Source organism: Culex quinquefasciatus, chromosome 3 (assembly GCF_015732765.1).
Source record: "Culex quinquefasciatus strain JHB chromosome 3, VPISU_Cqui_1.0_pri_paternal, whole genome shotgun sequence".
Classification (NCBI taxonomy): domain Eukaryota; kingdom Metazoa; phylum Arthropoda; class Insecta; order Diptera; family Culicidae; genus Culex; species Culex quinquefasciatus.
Genome location: NC_051863.1, coordinates 118,084,880 through 118,107,704, shown reverse-complemented (window position 1 = coordinate 118,107,704; position 22,825 = coordinate 118,084,880). Strand labels below are relative to the sequence as shown.

General features: G+C 35.8%; 1 protein-coding gene, 1 long non-coding RNA gene and 1 other non-coding gene across 3 annotated transcripts; 1 reads left to right on the top strand and 2 right to left on the bottom strand.

Annotated features, from left to right (window-relative positions):
* Window positions 1–3,304: 3,304 nt before the first annotated feature.
* Window positions 3,305–3,501, bottom strand: LOC119770882. The gene has a single exon (XR_005279041.1). It is a non-coding gene; the product is annotated as a U2 spliceosomal RNA (small nuclear RNA).
* A 3,792-nt stretch (window positions 3,502–7,293) lies between these two features.
* LOC119770409 lies at window positions 7,294–7,703 on the top strand. The gene is made up of 2 exons (XR_005278805.1): window positions 7,294–7,424; window positions 7,527–7,703. It is a non-coding gene; the product is annotated as an uncharacterized LOC119770409 (long non-coding RNA).
* Window positions 7,698–9,039, bottom strand: LOC6049748 (coatomer subunit epsilon). Its single transcript, XM_001866423.2, has 4 exons — window positions 8,921–9,039; window positions 8,722–8,848; window positions 8,382–8,656; window positions 7,698–8,325 (listed from the first exon to the last, which is right to left on the bottom strand). The coding sequence occupies exons 2-4, from the start codon at window positions 8,821–8,823 to the stop codon at window positions 7,785–7,787; spliced, it is 918 nt and encodes a 305-aa protein (XP_001866458.2). The 5' UTR covers window positions 8,824–8,848; window positions 8,921–9,039; the 3' UTR covers window positions 7,698–7,784.
* Window positions 9,040–22,825: the final 13,786 nt, after the last annotated feature.

The following is a 22,825-nucleotide window of genomic DNA, read 5'->3' as shown; positions in this document are numbered from 1 at the left end:
TTCTATCGTCAATATCTCAGCAACTAATGGTCCGATTTTCAATGTTAATATATGAAACAATTGTGAAATTTTCCGATCTTTTCGAAAAAATATTTTTGGAATTTTCAAATCAAGACAAACATTTTAAAAGGGCGTAATATTGAATGTTTGGCCTTTGTGAAATATTAGTCTTGATTTGAAAATTCCAAAATATTTTTTCGAAGAGATCGGAAAATTTCACAAATGTTTCATATATTAACATTGAAAATCGGACCATTAGTTGCTGAGATATTGACGATAGAAAATGGTGGGTTGTTTGGGTGAAACTTAGAAAACATCAATTTTCCTGTTTTTAAACCTTTGCATTGCAATATCTCAGCAACTAAAGGTCGTATCAACATAGTCCGAATAAGCAAAATATAGAGAATTTTCTCAGCTTTTCAAAAATATTTTTTTCAAAACTGGGCAAACATGTGCACTAATTTAAAAAAATGAAAAACTGCGACTATTTTCAAAAAAGTCACTTAAATATGGCTATAACTTGAAAACGGTGCACTTTATCAAAATTTTAGTAAAGTACTTTTTGATTGCAAATTTGATTTTACATCGAAAAATGAAGTTGAAAAATTTTTACGACCAAAATTTCGATTTTTTGAAAAAATCAGTATTGATTAAAAAATTCATAACTCGGTCAGTGATTTTTTGCACAACCTGGAAATTTCTGAAAAGTTGGCATTTTATGCCTTCTAAAACATATCAAAAAATAAAAAAAATTAAAAATAGTGTTTTTTTGTAAATCAAGTTTTAGTGATAAAGTTAAATAAAAAATCACCAAATTTTTTACCGTGTATTATTTTTTCCAGTGTAGTCCGTATCCATACCTACAACTTTGCCGAAGACACCAAATCGATCAAAAAATTCCTTCAAAAGATACAGATTTTTGAATTTTCATACATCATTTTTGTATGGACAGCTGCCGAATTTGTATGGAAAATTATATGGACAAACTAATGATGCAAAATGGCTTCTTTGGGCATACCGAAGGCACCAAAAAAGTTTCAGTCGGATTAAAAATTACAAAAAAAATCGAATGACCGAAATCCTAGAGAACTGCTCAACAGGAAGCATCCAAATTATTCAATTATAAAAAAAGTTATGAGAATTTTTAAGAAAAATAATAAGGGGTCAAATGAGTACCCGAGCGTTTGAGTTAATGCAATTTTTTTTCTTCATAAAATTTTTAATGCAAAAATGGAATACCGGATTGGTGTGGTTAAATGACAGTTCTAGAGTATTTTTTTTTTTTTTTGAGGAGACCTTATAACTAGGCTTAGTGATTTTTCACGCTCAAAAATAGCAAATTTCACGGGGACCTCAATTTCAAAACAACAAATTTCACGCAAATTTCGCGGAACGTGAAAAATGCTAAAATAACTCTGAAAATCTATTGTTCAAATCGCAGAAACTATTTTTTATGCTTAATTATACAGCAATTCCATTTGAAAAGAGCCTAAACCGAAAAAAAAGTTCTCCGATCGGGCTCAAATTTTTTCTTGGGGTTCCTGGCCAAAATAATTAGACCCGTATTTTTTTTGTTTGGCCATTGGGGTGACCTACATCGTGCTAGGGTGGTTCAAAAAATGGCAATTTTCGTCATTTTTCGCAAAAACCTCTTTTTCCGAAAAATCATATCTTAGACGCAAAAAAGGTGATGAGTTTGGCTATTTGGGAAAATAGTAAGAAGTTTAGCTTACCATTTAGTCGAAAATCGCATGAAAATTAAAATGGCTGTAAATAGATATTCTGAAAAATTTGGAAAATTTCAAAATTAAAAAATTGGCGATGTCGAACCGTACGTTTCAGAGATATGATTTTTGAAAATTAAAACTGAGTTTTCGACGCGCCACGCGCAAAAACGGGAAAATGACGAAATCGGCAAAAAATCAACTTTTTTCACTAAAACTGCGATAACTTAAAAATTTCAGCGATGACCTATAGATGTTTTGGGTATCAAAATTTTCGTAGTTGAAAGACGCAACTTTTGTTACCATAACATCTATAGGTCATCGCTGAAATTTTAAAGTTATCGCAGTTTTAGTGGAAAAAGATGATTTTTTGCCTATTTCGTCATTTTCCCGTTTTTGCGCGTGGCGCGTCGAAAAACTCAGTCATCAAAAAATCATATCTCGGAAACGTACGGTTCGACATCGCCAATTTTTTAAATGTCATGTGAAATTTTCCGAGGAATCCGATAAAAATATTTACAGACATAGGCTCTTTGGTCCAGACACGGTCAAAACGCCATTTTAAGTTTTCATGCGACTTTTTCAAATGGTAAGCTAGATTTTTGAAACCTCTTACTAATTTTCCCAAATAGCCAAACTCACCACCTTTCTTTTGCGTCTAAGACAGCTGAAATCGGATGAAATGACGCGGAGATATGACTTTTCGGAAAAAGAGGTTTTTGCGAAAAATGACGAAAATTGCAATTTTTTGAACCACCCTGGCACGATGTACGTCACCCTAATGGCCAAATAAAAAATACGGGTCTAATTATTTTGGCCAAGGAACCCCCAGAAAATGTTTGAGCCCGATCGGAGAACTTTTTTTCGGTTTAGGCTCTTTTCAAATGGAATTGCTGTATATATTATTCTTCAATAAACTAAAAAAATCTTCACTAAATTTGAACGTTACACAAAAAAATCTCATAATTTTCAATAAAGTTACCATCTGGTTTATGGATGGTTTATGGCTCTATTTATATTTTAAAACAAAATGTAGGGCATGTGTATTATCAAAAAGTTTTCGCTGATTTGCTTCTGTTATATCAGTTTACATTTTATAGAATTTCAAATCAAAGCAAGATTCAACAATCTTGTCCAGCCAAAATGAGTAAAATAGTTTGAATTTTCTGCGACATGTAGCCCTCTCTGGCTGTCGATCTTCTCGATATCAATATTGCTCCAGTTGTAAAAAAAATGACAGTCCATTCATGAAGATTGCTTTGTCCCTTCAGTATCGACAACGAGAAAATCCACTGTTATTAGTAATTGAACAATGGTATCGTTACAGTTTCACACAAACATAAAATTTCACGGGATTTCGCGGAAAAAGACAAATTTCGCGGATTTCACGCTGTCCGCGAAATCGTGAAATTTCACTTACCCTACTTATAACCGAATAAAACACAATATTGCACACTTTGCACAAAATTCTCCACCCTTGCTATAGCTCTGAATTGCTACCATAAGGAACACACAAAACTACTCGAATGGACCTGTTCCATTCCAAGACTCTTGAAAGCTATTTTCTTTTTTTGTTAGAGATAATGTGGGCCGATCCCGGCGGTACTGCAATACCGGGCCAACCCGTGGTGGAAGTGGAGCAAGCCCCTAAACGTTCCACCGCTTTCCCAAAAATCAGTTTAACATTTGTTGTCTCCCCTATGGGAGAGCTATCAGATGTTAAGCTGATAAGAACAGATACTACACTTTGATCTTAGCCTTTAGGCCGAGAAGCGATACCGGTTCAGTGTTGAAGAAAGGAACCTGATGAAGAGCGAACATGGTCCGTTAGCAATGTATGGATGGGGTAGAAAGTGACGAACAGCTGCCTGCTATGATTTAGGGGTAGAAATCCGTTAGGTGCGTTACGGTTTTGGTTTCGCTTTATTTTTCTAATACACTAAAACCCCCGTTTACGCGCAGGCGTTACGCTTTTTGTTTGGTTGATTTCTAGAAAACAGTGTAATGTTTTTACATTCTTTTGAAAGCAATTTGTAGATCTGCACAAGACCTATAAATCGCTTTAAAAAGATTGCAAAAATATTGCGTCGTTCCAGAGAAATCGACGAAATACAAAGCGTAAAGCCTGAGCGTAAACCGGGGTTTTAGTGTAACAACTATTTTTTCAAAAAATATCTAAAAATTAGCTAAATCGCTGTACCTAATTTTAGATTAAACTGCATGCAAATCACGTTCTTTCAATCGGATGTTCCGTAATTAATCAGATTTCCATTACATTAGCCTCGAGCTTAGCTCAATTTACATATTTTATCATCGCCACAAACACATGAGATTTTAAACTACAGACGTGCCAGCATGCCACCTAAATCACTTTGAAAAGGGAAAATAAAATTTCCAGCCATCCCAGGTTGCCCGGTCAAATCGGTTCCAAAGAACCCGACGCTCGATGCATGCCTTTACGAGAACGTGTCGACACGTAAATTGAGTAAATTTAAAATCACCCGAACCAGCGACGCCACGTTCGGAAAAACTTTTCCGACCCCACAAAACAGAGCAAAATTGCTGCCTCCTTTGCCGTAAACTGATTTTACCACCCACAACCCCCTCTCGTTTCCACGTGCTGTAATCCACACATGCAACAACGCTGCCACCACGTGGAGAAGTAATTGGCCTCCTCCCCACCCCAATCGACACGTGACAATATGGGACGAACGAGATCGGTGGCCTCTTTGTACTCTCCACTCCGGGCGTAATGGGCCGTAATGAAAAAGTAATTGGGAATTTATACAACTTTGGCCCAGACCTAACACTGTGGAAGGTAACCGCCGCCGTCTGAAGGTTTGCCCGCAAGGGGAGGCACTTGATTGCGTCAAGTGTTTAAAATGTGGGTGCAATTTTGAAAGTGGAGCGAACATGATGAAATTTGGTCGACAGTTTATGGACCATTTGTTTCTTGCAGGAAATTGGGAACCATTTTTTTAAAATTGAATAAGGGAAATTTAAAGGATCACGACTTGCGCATAAGGTTGAACGTGCAAACAATTCTTTTCTATTTGATTCGATGGTAAACGAAAGTCTTTCCGTGTTTCTAAGGAGAATCGAAGGGCTTCCCTTAGGTGTTCAGATAAATAGATATATTCGAAAGGAAACGTTCCCCAGGTTTGTTCGAGCCGGGGATTGAACTCCCGATATATTCATTACGAGGTGGAAGCGTTATCGCAATTTGGCCTATTATAATATTACAGTGGTAGAGGATGGTGCAATGCATCTTCTGAACCAAACCAAACGGAAACTTTGCCATACTTTTTTGGAAATTGCCTTGCCAATGAATTGATTTTTAACTCGTTAAAATTGGTATGAATGGTGAGTTATTACTCTGACCTACCTTAATTGACAAAAATATATAGTCAGGCCGAATTGTTTTTCTCCAAAGTATGTATGGCGAATAAGGAAAGTTCTTCGCTCTTACATAAACCTCAGCAATTGCGTACCAGTAGCGAACCAAGTTCGATATAACTTGAACAGCTGCAAAAAGGTTCCAGTTGCTGACCACCAACGGCGCCCACCATGTCGGTTTGAAGATCTTGGGTTTAAGGGCCAATAATGTAAACTGGCTGCGCGCATCAGGGTTTACATAGGAATTACTATGAGAAATTTGAACTTTTTGTTCAAACGATCCTACAGGTCTGAGAAAATCAAACGGCAACTTCTGGTATGGCCAAGCCTAAGGGGAATGGTCTAGAGAACATTTTTCCCGAAGAGAGCACATGGATTCGTTGTACCTAGAACTGGTGCATTGGTAATACATCCGATGATTCCGGAATCAACGGTTTTCCATAGAAAAGCATCAAATTTTTCTTAGCATGCTATAACTTGATTTTCAATAAATGTGATTCGACGATCTTTTTTAAACTTTATTTTTTAAGGGGTTAAAATGGATGAGAAAAACATGTTCATGCATGTTTCTACTGTGAAGTATTCTCAGGAACACGAATATGATAGAATTATCACCGGAAAATTTGATTTAAGGGGTTCCTCGAGCAAATATTAAACAACCAAAAAAATTACTGAAAGTAAAGTATCAAATTAATATGTTCAACTGCCTTACCCAAAGCATTCCCAGTTCCACTACAAACTGCAGGTCAAATCGAGTTGATATCTGGAAGCAGGGATGGAATAATCGCAAAAAAATCAATTTCGCTTGCGAACTTTATTCACCAAGAAAATCAATCTGTTGATGATTTTTTGTGAATTTCCTTGTCAGCACCGCTTAAAAATATTTATTTCACTTTGTTTACACACATTACCCATCTACAAAATGTGACTGGTCATATTTGGACGTGTGACGTTACACTTGCAAGTGTAGTAGTGAAAAAGATGTTCCGCCGAATAATCAAGGTGATGATTTTTTTTAGATTCCTTTTACCGATATTTCGTGCGCGAGAGCGAAGAGCCATGCTCCCTCCGGATTTTTTCTCTTGATAATCGTCCAATGATTTTCTTTTGATGATGATTATTTCGATATTCGCGATAGCAAGCCGACCATCACTCGGCTGCGAAAGAGAAGAGAAATTTTAAGAGACGAGGAACGCACCGAAATATGCATCAATGATAGTGCAATGGTGATGGTTTACCTACCCTGCTGTCTGGAAGGAACACTTTTTTATTTGAATTTTAAAATAGTGCTATTTATTTCACTAAAATGCCCATAACTCTCTTTAGATTAAACTAATTGGGATGCTCTACTCTGCATTTTGTTGCATTTTTCAAGTTCTTTCAGATGCATTTTGATTTTTTTTACCATAATTTTTTGTGTCCCGATTTGCCCCACTTCCCGTTGATCTAGAGTGCTCATATTTTGGCCAGATGCTAGTTTTATAAGTACAAACAACCCCTGAAAATTTCAGGCAGATTGGTGAGGACCAAACGACGTCCCATACACAGAAATTCTGGATCAAGGACACTGAACATCAGATGACGAACTGTTTGATCAAGCGAACACCTGTGAACTGCACTAAGCCGCCTGCGGGTATGAGAATTATTCATTCATTCATTCATTCAAATGGAATTCTGGAACATGGAATTTTGAGATATGGAATTTAAGTAATAAATAAGTATTTATTTAGTTTATTATGCCAAAACTAGAATTGTTTTTCAGAACTTTTTCGATTTATGTCATAAATTTACTGAAATATCCGTAAATTCTAGCAAACTGTTTCGCCATTAAACATTTGTACGTTTCCAAAAACACAACCGTGAAACTGTGGAGCATAATCCTTTTACTTATGCGCGCAATAGTGAAAGCTGATCAACATAGAATTATGCATAACTAATGTACCATGTACGAGACACAATAAGTATTATTAATTAATGTGAATCATCAATTAATAAACCAATTCCGTGCATTTTTAATCATAAATTCAACCCTAAATGACTACCAATCTATGGAATAACAACGAATCCAACAAGAATTTGATGTAGTTTGTTCCGAACGAGCAAATAGTAACGCCAACGCGAGGATAACGCTTCTAACACCTCACGTCGGCAACGGGTAGCCAACATCTCGCAAGTGGACTCATTCCATCCAATAGGATTCTCTTGTGTGGGCCCACCGCTTGTTGACTACGTCCGTAAAATAAGAAGGAAGTTTTATTATTATAATGAATTGCAATTCAATTCAAAACAATGTGTTTTTTTAAGGTTTGTGGGTAAATATTGGATCCTTTGAAGACGTGAATCTTCAGGACCCTTCAGGATAAAATTAAAAGAGTTATGTTTTCAAAAAAAATTCTGTTGTCGTAGATGAAATTGTCGACTGTAGTTTGGTGGTGGTTCAGATACATAAGCGATACATACATGGATCTCAGATTTGGAGAAACTAGCTCTGGATGATGAAAGATGATAATAGTTCGAAGAATTGTTTGGCAGGCGATTTAAGATTACTTTTCTTTTTGTAAAATAAACAAACGTTAATTCCTACATGTTGTTATCATTGTTTTAGTTCAAGTACCTTACATTTTAAAAATCAATACATCAAGCTCTTTATAAGACTACACTCATTCAAACGACGATATCCTGGGCATCGGTACTGTTCGACGGCCCATATTGCATCACCAGCCGGTCAAACTCGGACTGTTTCTTGTTGTAGGTGGCTACCAGGGCACTGTCCTTGTGCTCGTCCAGCACCTGCGACAGATACCGGTTGAACAGACTGTTGTTCTTCTCCTTCTGCTGCGAAAGCGCCAGCAGGTTGATCAGCGTGTCGTAGTTGTTCGGGTCACGGTTCAAACACTCCCGCAGCACGTTCTCCGCGTCGTCGTACTTTTGCTGACCGATGTAGCACACGGCCTGGCCGTTCAGCAGCAGCAGCGAGGGTGAAAACTTGTCGCAAAAGTCCTGGAAGATGAAGAAGGCATCCTGGAGCTTCTCACCGCCCAGCTGGATGTTCAACCAAGCCTGGGACAGCTGCGTTAACGTGGCGTCATCGTCTTTCTCCTGCATCGTAGCCAGCACCTGCTTGGCCAGATCAACCCGCGACATATTCAGCAAGCATTGCAGCTGCAGCGACAGGCACTCCAGGTTGAAGTTTCCGTGGAGAATCCTGAAAATGCAAACTCGTTCATCGATTGACTCTAAGCTAAACAACGAAAAACTCACTTCAAAGCCGTCTCATAAGTTCCCTCGTTGCAGTAGATGATGGCCTCAACGATGATCCAGATCACGTCCAGCGAGTTGATGTCCTGCTTGAACTTGTCGTCGAACAGGCTTACGATGGCTTCCTTGCGGGACCGGTTGGACAAGTACTCGGCTAGGTGGCGCAGCGCCAGAAGCGGAGTGTCATTGCTGGGCTTGATCTCGTCCAGCACGACTCGGTACTTGTGCTGCGCGATGTAAGCCCGGTACAGGAAGACGTCCTTCTCGAGCGATGGTTTCTGTAAATTAATCATAACCCGTATTAGAACTGGCTTAAACATGAACTGATCTAGTTTTGACTCACCCCAATCTTGTTCGCCTCATTGATGCAGTGCTGATAGTTGCCGATGTAGAAGGAATTCTTCACATCGAATAGCTCATCGACTTCATTGGATTGGCGGCTCATATTGATGTTGGTGGTAAGAAATCCTCTGGAACAATATAAATTAAGTCCAATTGTTAGTAAAATATGCGCAATTCTAGCGAATTATGTTGAAAATTACCAGCTAAAACTACGAATGTGACGTGGAATGAACTGCGAAGAAGGTACACAAAAGTTTGACGTTTAGCGTGAATGTTGTGACAGCTCATCTAATAAGAAAATGTATGCGCCTCTAGTGGTCGGAATGGGAACTAATGTCATAATATTTTAGGGTGATGAAAAAATGCGATGGAAATGGCCTCCAAAAAGTGTTCCAAACTTTTAAGTTTTCATCTGATTACTTCTCTACTGGTTTTTACCTTTTTTACTTTTGTTGTTTGACTTTTTTAAATTCAGGAAATGAAAAAAAATGTCGAGGTAAGTAAAGTTATTTTTCTCATAACCCATGAAGGGACTAAAACAAAAAACAACAAACAACAAACAACAAACAACAAACAACAAACAACAAACAACAAACAACAAACAACAAACAACAAACAACAAACAACAAACAACAAACAACAAACAACAAACAACAAACAACAAACAACAAACAACAAACAACAAACAACAAACAACAAACAACAAACAACAAACAACAAACAACAAACAACAAACAACAAACAACAAACAACAAACAACAAACAACAAACAACAAACAACAAACAACAAACAACAAACAACAAACAACAAACAACAAACAACAAACAACAAACAACAAACAACAAACAACAAACAACAAACAACAAACAACAAACAACAAACAACAAACAACAAACAACAAACAACAAACAACAAACAACAAACAACAAACAACAAACAACAAACAACAAACAACAAACAACAAACAACAAACAACAAACAACAAACAACAAACAACAAACAACAAACAACAAACAACAAACAACAAACAACAAACAACAAACAACAAACAACAAACAACAAACAACAAACAACAAACAACAAACAACAAACAACAAACAACAAACAACAAACAACAAACAACAAACAACAAACAACAAACAACAAACAACAAACAACAAACAACAAACAACAAACAACAAACAACAAACAACAAACAACAAACAACAAACAACAAACAACAAACAACAAACAAAGCAAAAAACTTGTTTTTTTTTATAAATTTAATCCGATTTGGTTAATGATGTCTCAAGAAATTGTGGCACGAGTGAAAGATCTTCGTCTTTCTAGAAAACGCGTTGCCAGTTTAACAGTTCGTTTTGCGACAGGCAGATTTGAGATTTGAGCATATAAAGCGGTTACTTTCTTACAATGAACCAATGGACATTTAACTAATCTTGAAGATTCCTTCAAATCCATTCAACAAATCACTTCTTATAACCACACCATAAAGTAGGACACCGCCCGGCCATTCCGCTCATCCTTCTCTGTCCATGTTGCCATCTTCTGTTATCGAACTCCCTGGCCCCTCACTGAACCACCAGCTTTATGGCTTCCCGAAACAGTCGTCACCCAGCCCAGCCAGTTCAACAGTAGTAAATACCGGGCCCGGCAAAATTATTCAAATTCAATTGCTGCTAGGAGGCTTCAACCTGCGCAGCGCCCACTAGAACAATGATTGACCAGTGCGTCCAGTTGGACACTTGCCGCGGTGGGGTACGTTTCGTCCGGGTTCGTTTGAACGGTGTGCTATTTTCGGTTCTGGAACGCGCGATGAAGAATGGCCTGGAATAACTAAATCGAGTGTGTGTGTGTTGGTTTATATGTTGATGACGAGTGTGAAGTATTTAGACTTGCAAATATTGCTCTTTTTTGCAATGTTTCTACACTCAGTAGATTAAAAAAACAGAAGATAGAATTGAAATTTTACTTACAAACAGTACCAAATTGGTCAATTTGAGTTGATGATTTGACGCACATTTAATTACCTTCAGTCTCTCGTTTAATATAAACATTTGCTCAGGTATAAATATAATATTATGTTTTGTTATGTCTACATTTCACAACAAAACAATTATAAAGCAAAATTAATTTTTGTTAATTGATATTTTCATAACATAAGCAAGAATCATTATTTTCAATATTTTTTAAAAAATGTTATGATACTTTGTCCATCAATTCTTATGTCCAATTAAGTCATTTCGCATTTCGTCCATACAAATGTGTGGGCTGTCCATGAAAAATGCTATGGAAATGTTCAGCACAATGTTTCTCGAGAACTTATTGAGACTCACTGAGAAGGTTGTTAACGATAAAATTATCGAGGTTCGATAACGATACCGATAGTTCTATTGTTATCGTTATTCCGATAATTCTATCGGCGATAACGAACGATATCATATATTTAATATTTATAAAATTGACTAAATCCTACCAAATTTTGTTGAATTTTCATGCTTACTCTTAGAAAATATTCTTTTGATAATATGGTATGCTTCAAAGTATAAATACTAAAAAAAACACAAAATACTGTATTTTCTCGAAAATACTTAAATTTTTACAATATGCGATATGGGTATTTGCATGCATTTTCACTGTTAAGAGTTTTTTTGAATTAAACACTTTTTTTATTAAATACCGTATTTTTTAGAAATTACTAAAATTTTCATAATTTTCACTGCGGGTATCAAACGAAGCAAAATTATACCTGCATTTTCATTGCTTTAGAGTTTATTTTAATGGAATACTCAAAAAACGTTACAACAGTGAATGCAAGAAAAAAATCGGATCGTTTGCTAATTATGAGAATTCGAGTATTTTCGAGAAAATACCTTTTTTTGTGAAAATTTAATATTTTATTCAAAAATCCCTAAAACAGTGAAGACGCAAGCAACAGTTCGAAACGTTTGATACCCAGATTTTGAATTATAAATATTTGAGTATTTTCGAGAAAATACGGTATTTTGTAAAAATAAATAGTATTTCAATCAAAAATCTCTAAAGCAGTGAAAATGCAGGTAAATTATCGCTTCATTTGATACCCATATTGCTTTATTTAATTTTCAGAAAAAAATATTCTAGGCAAATGCTTTGAAAATTAAATATGATATTAATGGATTGAGCCAATTTAGGAAACATTTGAAAAATGAGTTATCGTTCGTTATCGGCGATAAGATTGTCACTGATAGAATTATCGGGATAACGATAATATTATCGACGATTAACAACCTTGCTTGAGAAGGGACTTTCTGATCTATTTGGTATCTTCGAAAAAGTTGCAGGTTATGATTAGGAGTGGACTATTCCGAAAAAAATTTACCTTTAAAAATTATACATTACATAAATTTTTTTTTTGTCACAAAAACACGATTTGATAAACTTTACTCCATTTGATTTTTTTCATTTGTTTAATATGCAGACACACTTTTGAGCTATAAGGTAGGATAAATGTTTTGTTTTTGGTCAAATTATAATTTGATGATTTTCAAAATCGATTTTTTTTTAAACATCAAATGCACTCAATAAAAATCATTCAAAATTAAAATCATATTGAAGTTTCTAATGGAACTGTTAATTTAAATTACTTTTGTTATTATTTCTTGAGTTAGGCCGTTGCAAATATTTTTTGAAGTTTATGTCCCTCGGCTCTAACCTCTAATGAAAATTGAAATTACAAGCCTAGGTTTTAACAGTTGGATGAAAAGATGTTTTAAAATGCATTTTACAGGCGTACAGTAGCTTTCAAATCATTAGTTTTAAAAATATCGAGGTATCGACAGAATTTTTTTTTTTCGCGAAAAAAAAACTTATCGAGGGACTGTACATTGGTGTTTCATGAAAATTTAAAATGTTTTCAAAGGAGTTCAATCATGCTAAATATGATTATAAACGCGGGAAAATGCATTTTAACTTTAATTTATATTAAAATTTTTAAGTTTTTCGAAAAAAATTTTTTTTTTGCTCCCTGATTATTCAGGCAGCTTTGAAGGCGGGCGACAAAAACTTTGAAAAATGAGCATGAGCATGAGCATGAGAGATCACCCATGGTTGCCCCTCCGTTGCTGAACAGAACCGTAATATCCTTTCAGCACTACTGATTATATGCTTCGACGATCTAGTGGTGTTTCCCTTATCAACAGCATGTATGAATGCGCTGAAAAGATAAAACACCATGATTGCTAAAGCTAGATCAGTTGCGAATAGGTAACAGTCATTGGCCACCAACGGCGCCCGCCATGTCAGTTTGTAGATCTCGATTTTAAGGGACGGTAATGTTAGTTAGCGCAGGTTGCTACTAGGGCAGCTGATTTACTCTGTGCTTACACCCCACAAGCGCCAGGAACCTGAAAATTTGTTAGTAGGATAGGGTGTTTGGTCAGGATTCACCATAGAAGATGATGATGCGACCCAAAATCATAGTGTTTGTTGAAAGGTATTATGTTTTAATCTCAAGGCAAGCAATCGGATGCTGCGGATGAGTCATTTCCCGTTTATCGGCTGTTAACTTTTAATTGAAATGGATTTATCTTAGACAGCCGGCTGTGGAAAGATAGAACCAAAATTATTTGTAATTAAATGATGAAGAATTTAACAGTCTGACTTTTTAATTGAGATGTTTTTACGAGTTTTACATGATTCATGTTTAGTGGGGTACTGATTAACGAAGCGAACGACGAGTTACGATGTTTATCGAGCTGAAATGGTATGATAAGGTTTTGTTGTTATTGCACACCGACGACGAACGCGAAAAACCCTGCGACCCGACCGAAAGGCATCGCAAATAAGACTGGCTCAATTGTCATCGATGACAACCAGAACCAGCCGCACTTTTACACACATACACGCACGCGAAAAAAACAAAAACACACCGACGACGAACGCGAAAAAACACGACCCGACGGAAAGGCATCGCAAATCAAACTGAGGAAATGGAGAGAAAGAAAATAACATAAAAAATAAAACCTAATCACATAAAACCTACTCACATAAAACCAATCACCCCATGCACACAAATAGCAACACAAAAGAGACGAAAATTATCACGAAAAAACAGGACTGCGCGTCCACCGAAGCACCGCACTTCTGCTCGGGCGACAAAAACTTTGAAAAATATTTGCAAAGTCCTTATTGTAATTATTAAGGTAAAATTGTTCAGCAAAATATACATATATTTTTTTAATTTTGTTAAATAATGTTCATTCTTGTCCATTTTTGAAAAAAAAAATCCGAAAAGCTGAGACAATCATCTAAAATTTGCTTTTTTGAACATTTCTGATCCGACTTTAATAAAAAGAAAGACTACTGCTACTTCTATTCAATTTTCCATCAATTTTCAATCGATAATAAAAAGTGCAAATTGTGTAAAATTATCTCAAGTGAAACTTGTTTAAAATTATCTCAACTCTTTGAAATAAAAAAATCCGAAAAGCTGAGACAATCATCTAAAATTTGCTTTTTTGAACATTTCTGATCCGACTTTAAAAAAAGAAAGACTACTGCTACTTCTATTCAATTTTCCATCAATTTTCAATCGATAATAAAAAGTGCAAATTGTGTAAAATTATCTCAAGTGAAACTTGTTTAAAATTATCTCAACTCTTTGAAATAAATATATTAAGCTTTTTTTAATTAATCACAACATATCTTTTAAAAAGGATTAACAATTTTGCTTGGCGCAATTAAAATGTAGGTCTGATTGCTCAAATTTGTTTTTTTTAAAGGTTGCGAAATATTGACAAAGGTCACTCAGTCCCTAAATTTGTAGGAAAACTAATGATGTTACAAGAAATTGAAGGCCAAAGTTTCATAAAAATAAAAAATAAATAAATCATGAATTGTTTCGAAACAGTATATGGGTATATTAAAAATATTTGTTTAAAAAATATATTAATATGTCATGAATATTTGTTAAAATCACATATCTTGACTGAAATCCTTTATCTTTATTAAAATAATCTATAAATACCGATACTTTTAGATGCAGGTTATTTGCAAAACTGCTTTTAAAACAAGATTTTGTAGTTGTTTATTTTTATCAAAACATAAAACGATTCCTTCACAACCAAAATACAGATAGAAAAAACAGAATAGCTAAAACATTTAAACGTTTGTGATGATCGGTAATATTTATTACGAAAACAAAATTATAATTTGAAAACGTTGTACAGTTAGATGCACAAAAACAATAACCTTAGCCAAACAAAGCTATTATCCCAGAATTTTGAATTTGAATTTCAAACAAAACTCTTGATACAAAGAAAATATTTCTGTACCAATAACACTTTTAACTTCAGAAATTAATTATGTTTGTTTTGATAGATAAACCAACAAATTGAAATTCCAAAATGTAGTCCATTTTCCAATTTATACACATTTTCATGGAGAAAATCATGACATTCGTAAATAATATTAAAAAGATCAAAATATTTGTTTTTCGCCTCAAATTTAATTTTATTAATTTTGCACATACATTGAATAAGACAAAAACTTAAGTTATGTTTTCATTATGTGCTATAGATTCCACAATTAAATAATTCCGTATACTTTCAAGTCTCATAGTTTAAAACACTGATTCCCAAACTATTTTAGCTCATGGTCCAGGTACTTGTCAGACCCCACTAGTGAGGTCCAGTACCTACTTTGGAAAATACTGATATAAAATGAACGAAAAAAAAAATGCTTCTTTAGTTTTACATAATTTTCAAAATGACATGGTTCTTTGGTAGCTTAGAATTAAAACCTTTGTAAGTCGAAATTATTATTTTTTATGAAACTGAGTATAATGTTGTTTTGGTCATTTGTGTCTCCCCTTGTTGGCACTCCTGGAGTGGCCCATCTCCTCGGTCAGTGGAACGTTCGACGTCGTCGGGAAAGGAATCGTGGCGTGCGGAAAAGTGCAGCTCTTAGTGCGGGTCCTTGAAATCGACTATATTGAAAAAAAACACAGGTGGAGGTAGCGTATCCTCAATGTTCCCCGCGTAACCATGTACAACTTTGTGGATAACTTTCTGATACTGCTCCACAACCTGAACGTGTTCTGCGCCGTTGTGATGGATAACGTTAACGGATCGTGTCAGCTGATCAGCGCCACCGCCCAGGACTGGATGCAGCGGTTCGTCCGAAGGGTAAGTCAGTTTCAGAGGGGATTGAGCGTTCATATTAGGGTAAACTATGCGTTTTCCCGCGTGTTTTGCAACTATCAATCTGTGTTGGATGAGTCGTTTCGCGCCAACCTATTGTACGAAAAGGGTTAGCAAATTGCTGGCTCGTGCCGGTAAGCTGAACAAGTGGGCAAATGATGCGCTTTTTGTGGGTCTTGATGGGTTATGAGGTTTTTTACATCAATGACTGTTATAATGATCGAATTTTGAGTTAAAATGTTTGAAATCCTTCAACCTTTGACCTTTTGTCACACATCGTTGTCAATGAGTGACTAATACTCAATGTTTTTATTGTCACATGCTTGATGCTCACCTTCCATGCCAGCGTAAAACCAGAACAAAACAAACGCAAACTTATGACTAAACGGCCGATTACAATAATCTAATAAAGGTCTTATCCACGTCTGGACAATCGCGTCTGACGCTGTTTTAGTTTTTTTGTCGTAACAAGCCTTATTCGAACCACTTTTTCCACCCAGCTTTTCCCAATTGGTTTTGCGTGTTTGCCACTTGAAAACACGCTCAACTTTGTTTTCACTCCATTTACAATTGTAATGATGTGGTAGATCCTTGAAATTTCACTCGTTTCGATTATTGGTGCGTTTGTCGGTCCAACATGCAACCTTTGCAAAAACGACCAGGAATGAAGGAAGACCATATAGCTAAACGATAAATCAATTATTGCGCTTTTCCTACACTTCAATTGGCTTAAAACTTTGCGTGCTGGTAAATACATTTGAAATTGCTCGATTGAACGTCTTCTCGAAAGGCTTTTCAAACTATTCGGTTGTAATTACGTTGGTCTATTGAGCGCAGCATTTACTTTTTCCAAAAAACTTAGTCACTTGAACAAAAAACATAATTTTAAGTCCTTGAAGTCGAAAACGAACGTTAATCAAAGATTATATTTGAAACTTGTCAAATATGACTCCAATAAAACAAATGGTTCAACTATGAGTAATGTGGAAAGAGAACATCTTCAAACTTAGACACAATACCCATGATTTCATTCAGCACAACAAACTTACTGATAAAACACGCTGTGCCATTGTCATTCCGTTATTCTTCATCTGACTCCATCCATCCAGACAAACCATTTCCAAGTTCACAGAAAAATAGAACTGCTTTCCACCGACACACCTCCCACCTGAATGCACCGTACCGGCCACACGCAACACACTAATTACCGTCCAATCTAACTAGCTAATCACATCGCTGGTGCTAATCCACATCACGTACAAAAAATACACTCCCCTCGTTTTCCAGCTTTTCCTAACTTACTCCACTCTTCTCTTCAGGGGGCCACGTTTTCCGTTTTCTCCCGCCAGTTTTTACAAACACGCAACTCTCTTCAAACCGCGCTACGCACTACAACTTGGCGGAGTTGAAGTTGCTATCGTCGAGCTTCTCTCTCGCTGAGCAGCCAGCTGATCAAAACAAAAGCATAATCAGCGGCAAAACTCCACCGGCAAAGGTTAGCAGAACACCGTTCTCTGAGTAGAGGTGGTACAGGGGCGTAACCAGGTTAATTGATGCTTTTGATGGGTTTTTTCAGATTTTTTTGAAACTTGTATTAGTCTACCGGCAAGTCTGATATTTGGCACCATGAAAGAAGGGCCCTTTCCCGACATTTTGCGGGTTCCGGCGAAATATTTCGTCGGGGGGTCTAGAGCAACTTTTTTTTGAAGATTTTTTTTCGATTTCAATTGGAAGGAATAAATTGGCTGAAATTTGACATAAAGACTCTCAAGATCCCCTGGTCATATCGAAGCCCGATATTGATATTTAGTTTTTTTAGGATGTTTTTATAAAAAGCATGATAACATTTCATCTCTTTTTTTCGAGAATTGGCCTTTGTCATTCAACAATTTGGAATTTGGGACATAACAAGATTAAACTGCGTGGTATCCACAGCATAAAAATTTCAATTTGAAGCTTATGACTTGTACGTTTTAGAAAGCATTAAAAGAAAATTTAACTTGTAGCTTTAAATTGTTATGTTTTTCGATTGTTTAACATTTTTAGTTCACGAATTTTCAAGTTTGCATTTACGAGTGATATCGTTCTGAGTTTTAAATAATTTTAAAAGATTTTCACAGGTTTTCACAAGCTTTTGTATATTTTATAAGATACATTTGTTTTGTAAGAAATTTAGAAAGAATAATTGATAGTAATGTTTAAACAACCCAATTTTCCTTTTACAATCAAACTTACAGTTGAATAAAAAATGTTTAGTGAAAAAGCATTGGTCATAGCAAAAAATCATGTTAATCAAAAGAAGTTGTTATTACCATCATTAAATTCCTTGAAAATCCGTATTGTGTGTGTGTGTGTGTGTGTGTGTGTGCAACCAACCAAACGGGACCACGCGGTCGCTTCTTACAAATTGAGTTGTTTCCATGTATTTTTAGATCTACATTCTATACATGCAAATAACTCGCATAGGCATTTGGAAGGTGTTAGCTCTGCCGAGCTTCGGTGACCCATTTCTACGCTGGCTAGCCAAGCGCGAGGTCCCTCAGCTTGAGTCGACAAGCCCCGCCCTGAAGAACGTTTGCATCAATCGGATTCAAACGTTATTTAGAACTTCCGAACCCTTGTCAAATGGACAAGGACCCAGCGCGTATATAGTAACAGTAACAGTATTCCTAATTCCAGCCATAGCCTACCAAGTCGCGATGGCCTAGTGGTTAGCATTTTTGCTTACCAATCCAAAGGACGGGGGATCGAACCCCGACTCGAGCGACTTTGATTTTTCGTTCATGTTCAGAGTTTCAAGATTTATATATCCTATGATTTCTCGTTGGGAGCAGATGGGAATCGAGCCCAGGACCATTCGCTTACAAAGCGAACACCGTAACCAGTCAGCCACGGCCGCTCCTAATTCCTTGAAAATCCGTATTATACGAAAAAAAAAAATCCTAAAAAAATCCGGCATGTTAAAAATCCGCGAAAAGGGCCGAAAATCTATACTTTACTTTAACTGCTCGGACAACCTTCGGGTCATGAGCTGCCTCCCGATTTGTTGCCATCTAAATCGGTTCTGGGCTGGGATTCGCCATTCGATCATTCGATTTTTTTTGTATTTTTTAATCCGACTGAATCTTTTTTGGTGCCTTCGATATGATCAAAGATGCCATTTTGCATCATTAGTTTGTCCATATCATTTTCCATACAAATTTGGCAGCTGTCCATACAAAAATGATGTATGAAAATTCAAAAAACCGTATCTTTTGAAGGAATTTCTTGATCGATTTGATGTCTTTGGCAAAGTTGTAGGCATAGATACGGACTACACTTGAAAAAATTATACACGGTAAATAAATTGGTGATTTTGCCTTCCTCACTGAGGTAAGGTTATAATCCTGCTCAAAAAATAAACTTTTGAAAAACAGCTCGTAGACCTATATTCATGTATACCTATCGACTCAGAATCGAAAATTGAACAAATGTCTGTGTGTGTGTGTGTGTATGTGTGTGCGTATTCCCCTTGGTGCTCAAAATTCTTGCCAAGTTTTCTCGGCACTGGCTGATGCGATTTGAGTCAAATAAGCTGCATTCGATCTGGTCTGGTAACCCATACTGCACTATTGAATTGTTTGAAGATCCGATAAGTAGTTCAAAAGTTACGTATAAAAAAGTGTCAGAGTTGCGAATCGGATCTCACATAAATGCATGTAAACTATATCCAGACCCCTTACTCGACCCATCGTTGGTTAGGTTATCAAAAGACCTTTCTAATGAGTACAAAACATTGGAGATCTGGCAACCCTGTCCTAAGTTATGACCACTTAAGTGATATTTATGTACTTTTTTGAAGCTGGATCTCACTAAAATGTATGTAAACTATGTCCGGATCCATCATCCAGCCCATCGTTGGGTAGGTAATCGAAAAACCTTTTCAATGAGTCCAAAACATTGAAGATCTGGCAACCCTGTCTCAAGTTATGACCGCTTAAGTGACATTTGTGTATTTTGCCTTCCTCACTGAGGTAAGGCTATAATCCTGCTCTAAAAATGAACTTCGTATAAAAACGTCGTAGACCCACCTTCATGTATACATATCGACTCAGAATCAAAAACTGAACAAATGTCTGTGTGTATGTGTGTGTGTATGTGTGTGTGTATGTGTGTGTGTATGTATGTATGTATGTGACCAACAAACTAGCTCATGTTTCTCGGCACTGGCTGAACCGATTTGACCCGAACTTTTTGCATTCGACTTGGTTTAGGGTCCCATAGATCGAGTTTTATACAGATTGAAGATTCGATAAGTAGTTCAAAAGTTATGTATAAAAATGTGTTTTCACATATATTTGGATCTCACTTAACTGTATGTAAACTATGTCCGGGTCCATCATCCGATCCATCGTTGGTTAGGTTATCAAAAGACCTTTCCAACGAGTCCAAAACATTGAAGATCTGGCAACCCTGTCTCGAGATATGGCCACTTAAGTGATATTGATATACTTTTTTGAAGCCGGATCTTACCTAAATCTATGTAAACTATGTCCGAGTCCATAGTCCGACCCATCGTTGGTTAGATTATCAAAAGACCTTTGCAATGAGTCCAAAACATTGAAGATCTGGCAACCCTGTCTCGAGATATGGCCCCTTAAGTCATATTGATATACTTTTTTGAAGCCGGATCTCACTTAAATGTATGTAAACTATGTCCGGATCCACCATCCGACCCATTGTTGGTTAGGTTATCAAAAGACCTTTCCAACGAGTCTAAAACATTGAAGATCTGGCAGCCCTGTCTCGAGATATGGCCACTTAAGTGATATTGATGTACTTTTTTGAAGCCGGATCTCAGTTAAATGTATGTAAACTTTGCCCGGCTCCACTATCCGACCTATTGTTGGTTAACTTATCAAAAGACCTTTCCAACGAGTGCAAAACATCGAAGATCTGGCAACCCTGGCCACTTAATTGATATCGATGTACTTTTTGGAAGCCGGATCTAAAAAATAGATGAATCTTGTGTACAGCCATTGTTGTGAGGAAGGCTCCAACCACATAGGTGGATTAAGTTAGTTTTTTAATTAACTTTTGTCACTCAAACTTAATTTGCAAAAAAAACACGATTGTTAGATTGAATGTTTGGCCCTTTTGAAATGTTAGTCTTGACTTGACTTTTTTAAATATTGTTTTCGAAAAGATCGGATAATTTGACAAATATTTCATATTTTAACAATGAAAATCGGACCATTAGTTGCTGCTATATCGACATTAGAAAATGATGGATTGTTTGGGTGAGGTGAGACTTAGAAAACATCAATTTTCTTGTTTTTTAACCTTTGCATGGCAATATCTCAGCTACTATGGGTCGTATCAACAAAGTCCGGAAAAGCAAAATATAGAGAATTTTCTCAGCTTTTCAAAAATATTTTTTTCAAAGGTGGGCAAACATGGGCACCAATTTTGAAAAATGAAAAACTGCGACTATTTTCAAAAAGCTTACCTAAAAATGGCTATAACTTGAAAACGGTGCACTTTATCAAAAATTCACTAAAGTACTTTATGATTGAAAATTCCATTTTACATCGAAAAATGAAGTTGAAATTTTTTTACGACCAGTATTTCGATTTTTTGAAAAAATCTGTATTGATTCAAAAAATCATAACTCGGTCAAAGATTTTTTGCCCATTCTGGAAATTTCTGAAAAGTTGGCATTTTATGTCCTCTAAAACAGATCAAAAAATAAAAAAAAATAGTGTTTTCTGCAAATCAAGTTTTAGTGACAAAAAGTTAATCAAAAAATCACCAATTTTTTTACCGTGTATAATTTTTCTAAGTGTAGTCCGTATCCATTCCTACAACTTTGCCGGAGACATCAAATCGATCAAAAAATTCCATCAAAAGATACAGATTTTTGAATTTTCATACATCATTTTTGTATGGACAACTGCCAAATGTGTATGGAAAATTATATGGACAAACTAATGATGCAAAATGGCTTCTTTGGGCATATCGAAGGCACCAAAAAAAGTTTCAGCCGGATAAAAAAATACAAAAAAATTAATTGGAGAAAAAAGACCGATTTCGTAGAGAATTGCTCTTATTTAACGTGTTATTGTTGATGATGTAGAGCGTCCAATTTCCCGTCCCGGGAAAAAATTTCCCGGGAATTCCCGAAATACAAGCGAAAGTATAAATTTTCCTACCTTTTTGGCACCAATGTTTTGAAATAATACAAAAAGTAATAGTAATTAGCAAACCTGATTTAATTTTATTCATTTCAATCTACTGTTCATTTTGAAATCATCAGCTTGTCTGTGAATTTCATGTCAAGGTTTAATTCAGACAATATTTATTTTTCAAGCATTCACAACTAGGAATATTATTTGCTTACATGATGGGCAACAAAAATTATGCTATTATGGGATGAATATTATTTAATTTATTTTCGACAACCATTCTTAACCATTTTTTTTGCTGAATCATTAAATTTTGAAAATAAGATATTCACCTCTTCTGGCCAAGAATTGAGATGTGACCATATCATATGAAAAGGGTTGTGAAGTTACAAATTTATGAAGAACTTTAGCTACCGATATAATTGAAATCATACCATAAATGGAACCATGAAAAATCACTAAAAACAGCTTCGTATCATATGAAATTTACCTAAAGAATGCAATCATATTTCAAATAATCAGATATTATACGGTACGATTTCTAAGACGGCATAAAAAATTAGAAAATTTATATATTTTCTCAAAGTTGCATAATTTTTTGCAAGCAATCAAGCCATTAATTGATCCTCACACTCATTTTGACCATTAAAGTTGCTGTTCTTTACAATTCTGTTGCAAAATTTTAACCAGAAACAATATCAGAATAATTTTCGAAAAAAATGAAATTTCCCGGGAAATCCCGGGATTTCCCGGGAAATTTGC